Consider the following 4391-nt stretch of genomic DNA (forward strand, 5'->3'; position numbering starts at 1 on the left):
ATGTTGATGATGATGATGATGATGATGACGTGTGTGTGTGTATATATATATATATATATATATATATATATATATATTCAGAGAGAAAGAAACAGAAGATAGACAGATAGATAGACACATGGATGTATATAATGAGATGCTGGGGAAGGGATAGAGGAAAGAGATAGAGATAAGTTTCACCATGGCAACAAAAGATAGAAGGATATAAGAGAGATGAAGAGAGAAGCAAGAATGAGGTTAAGTAAAAGTAAACAACATCATCTTCAAAACAGTTTTACCAGATCACTCACTCCAAGACATGGCTCTGGGACAGGTTTCCGCTGGAGGAAGAAAAATAACAAAAAAAAAAGACAGTGGTAATTATAGACAACTATCTCAGGATCTATAGACATGTGAATGATAAACTGTGATACAGAGACAAACGATAAAAATAATAATAATGGTTTCTAACAGAGGCACCAGGCCCGAAATTTGGGAGGGAGGTTCATCATCATCATCACCAACATTTAATGTCCATTTCCATGCTGGCATGGGTTGGATGGCCTGACAGAAACAAGGCCAGGAGCTGCACCGGGTTCCAGTCTGAAATTTGTGAGGAGGGGGACTAGTCGATTACATCGACCCCAGTGTTTCACTGGTACTTAATTTATCGACCCCTGAAAGGGATGAAAGGCAAAGTCAGCCTCAGCAGAATTTCAACTCAGGACATAGAGACAGACAAAATGCTGCAAAGCATTTCACCTGGCGTGCTAATGATTCCACCAGCTTGCCATCTTAATAATGATAATAATAATGATGATGATTTCTAGCATAGTCACAATGTCACAAAATCACAAATTTTCAGCAAGAGATACAGTGCCATTTTCAAATTGATGCCAGCACTATTTTATTGACTCTAGAAGGATGAAATGCAAAGTTGATCTCTCTAGGATTCGAACTAAAAAAACACAAAGAGAAATAACTAAATACCATAAGGTATTTTGTCCTTCACTCAATAATAATAATCATTATTTCTAACATAAGCACAGGGCCAGAAATCTGTGGGGAAGAGAATTGTCAAATTAACTCCTCTTCTTTTCTGATTCTGTATTATATCAAACTTGGGCACAACACAAAGAGGGGCTACACAGTATGGGATAACATCATATATAAAAAAAAAAAGACAAGTAATAAAAAAAAAAAGGAAATGTCCCTACTGGGGGAGGAGAACAGTGATAATTTCTAACATTGGTACAAGGCTAGAAACCAGGAGGGAAGTGGGGGAGTTAATAATATCAACCCCCACTGGTATTTGGCAGGTATTTTATTTTATCAACACTGGGAAAATGAAAGGCAAAGGTGACATCAGTGAGATTTGAACTAGGAATGCTTGAAGAGCCAAAACAACTACTGCAGGACATTTAATCATTTGTTCAACAATAATGATAATAATAATAATGGTTTCTAACATAAGTAGAAATCGACAAATCTGGGGTACACGAGATCAGATGATTATATTGAGCACAACTGTTTGAGTCAATCAGGCAGACAGTAGTGCAGTAAGAACACATATAGGCTAACATGTATAGGCTAACTCACCGTCTGTGCTGAGATCAGCATCACTCTCAGATGTTCAATTTCTCTCCTCAACTCTTTAATTAATGTCACATTAGAGTCCTGTAAAGATAATAATACAAATGTATATTAGAGAGAGAGAGAGATGTATGTTAGTGAGTGAGTTAAAAATGAAAGAGAAAGATAGGGGAGAGAGCAAGAGCAAAGAACTAAGACAAACATTTACTGTGATTCCTCTCAATGTACAATGTTCTTTGAGAATTGACCATGCTTCCTATCAGTCTCACCATGATACTTAAAGCCCCACTGCTATCATCATCAGCAGACAAACCATGATGTTTCAAGGTTTACCACAGTTCCCTCTAGATTTGTTATATTACCTCAAATTCATCAGTATCCTCACCTGTATCATTTAGTTTTGTAAGATACATCTATTATATATCTAACAATACATGTAATACAGCCACCCCTATCACAACCATTGCATGCATACACACATACAACGCATATTAATGCAACAGTCTACTTCAACTATTCATGAATGTCAGTCTATCAATAGTTCTTGGCAAACCTGACCAATATCACTGGTGTACAAACTTACACAAAATACATATATATACAGTGGCGGCTTGTGTATAGGCAATGCGGAACTGCAGCACCCCCTATTTCCATTCGATATTATCGATTACATTCAATATAATGAGTCGTTTTTTTCTTTAATTCTTTCTTTATATTTGTACATTATATAATCCTTAAGCTTAATGTCAGTAGCCATCCCCTAGTTTATGAAAAAAATACAAAAATCCTTGTATAGAACTGTGTGCTTCACAGTTCCAGCAACACAGTGTTTGGCTGTTGTGTGCATGCTCACATGTCTAAGATAGGAAGCTTCATGCTAAAGAGAGAGAGCACTGTCGTTCATGTAGTGCCAGTGAAAGGTAGTGTTTCTTTTTTATTCTGCATGTGTTGTACTTAAAAACGTCTTTATATTCTTGAAAGTGATGAAGTGTAGAATTAAATTATTATCCTGCTTCCAGCTTCAGTGTTGCTGCCAGGATTTGAAAAATAGGGCAGATTTTCTCCCCTTATTTTGTGATTTAGGGGTATTTTTGAAAAACAAGGAGGGATTCGCGGCAATGTTCAGTGAACAAATTAAACACACTACCCGACAGTGGCTAAAGCGAGAACTGATCAAGTTTATGTATAAATATTCTTTTTATATGTTTGTTTCCTTTTACAGAATATTAAAACAACAGCTAAACATTTTCTGAAACAGTACCCTCACTAATTTTATCTACGAGCTGCCACTGCATATACTTTATACATATATATGTATTTATCTCCACTTAAACGTGCTTGTTCTGTTAGAACAATCTATACAGTGGTAGATGCCATGAGAGAAACTCTCCTATTGCCTTATGGTGCAAAATTCACTCTTGGGGATAAATATTGCCTCTCGGTATTAATATTGCCTCTGTTCCTAATACATATATCAAGCAATAATAATAATAAAATACAAGATTTTATAAATTTATATGATAGACACAAGTTTATCTCATGGATACAAATGAAATAAACTTGTTAATTGTCATTTTGAGATTTGCACTGCATATCATCAGAAGTAATGCTATAAAGTATAGTAAAAACTAAACTGTTATGTTGGAAGCAGAGCGGATAATTTACATGGATCTTGAAACTCAACATCTAACTGTACACACAAAATATATTATATTTAAAACATACGATTTTTATAAAATTCTTTACTTTGAAGCTTCTGCTGATGAAATAAAGAAAAATGTATATAAATAATGAAAAGTAATGAAAAATGTATATAGATAGAGGGTGGGCCAAAAAGCGCACATAAAATACGTTCAATATGCTCTGGAATTGTTGAAGACATGCTTCAGTTCTTCTAAGTTTGAGCAAAATAAATAAAATAATGATGAATATATATGATGAACGAAATGAATAATAATAACGATGTAATTTAAATTAAATGTCAAATGTTTTGGTGCATGATTTTGGGCCCACCCTGTTTGCATTAGTTCTATTTGTCCTGTTTGTTCTACCAAACCTAATTAACATATTTATAAATATAGATTTATAAAATACACTTGAAGGAGCAAATTCAAATGAGAAAATATGTCACAGATTGTGTAGTCAAGAGAAACCAAGACAATATATATATATTAAACATAAGCATGTTCTCATTTGCTCAGTATGTATAAACACTCATACACACTCACACAAGCATTGATTTTACTCTCAACCCAGATTACACCAGTCTACCTCACCAACTACTCAGAATAGGGCAGTCTACTCCACTAACTAAACAGAATAGATTGGTTTACTGTAATAACTATTTAAGGGTATGCCAAAATATCCAAACAACAATTTGGGGTAGGTCAGGTTGTACCAACAGTCACCTACATTAGACCTCTATCCAGGAGTGGGTGACTATGTCACAAACACAGGTGGGTTAGTTTATCCAGAAAGTACTCAAGTCCTCAGAATACATCATCAACACCACCAATTATGATAATGAGTCAGTTTAGCCTATTTATCACATAATATAGGTAAAAGTTCCCCAAAACTGTCCTAGGTAGATTAGTCCACCCAATCGTTAGATAAGAATAGAACAACTTACCTCATTAATTTTAGGTTTGTTGATGATACTTTTGGCTCTTTGCGAATATCTCAGAGTACTGACTGTCTCGTTGTAGTAAGCACTGGCTGGACTGATAGCTGTTGGAAGATTAACACATTATAAACATACAAATATATACACACACACACACACACACACACACACACACACACATATATACATATATATA

The 4391-nt window shown here is 34.8% G+C and overlaps 1 protein-coding gene across 4 annotated transcripts in view; it reads right to left on the minus strand.

Annotated features, from left to right (window-relative positions):
• Positions 1 to 4391, minus strand: part of LOC106874278 (uncharacterized) — a 162890-nt gene that overhangs the window by 43933 nt on the left and 114566 nt on the right. For 2 of the 4 annotated variants that reach the window (XR_001409985.2, XM_014921950.2), the window contains exons 13-15: positions 4202 to 4299; positions 1579 to 1656; positions 279 to 320 (exon numbers count right to left, since the gene is read on the minus strand). Coding sequence is in view for 3 of the 4 variants with exons in the window: in XM_014921950.2 (XP_014777436.1) it covers positions 279 to 320; positions 1579 to 1656; positions 4202 to 4299 (218 nt within the window). In the remaining variant the exon portion in view is untranslated. The remainder of the gene's footprint in view (positions 1 to 278; positions 321 to 1578; positions 1657 to 4201; positions 4300 to 4391) is intronic. The other 2 variants (XM_014921952.2, XM_014921953.2) reach the window with 2 other exon arrangements.

Source organism: Octopus bimaculoides, chromosome 20 (assembly GCF_001194135.2).
Source record: "Octopus bimaculoides isolate UCB-OBI-ISO-001 chromosome 20, ASM119413v2, whole genome shotgun sequence".
NCBI lineage: Eukaryota > Metazoa > Mollusca > Cephalopoda > Octopoda > Octopodidae > Octopus > Octopus bimaculoides.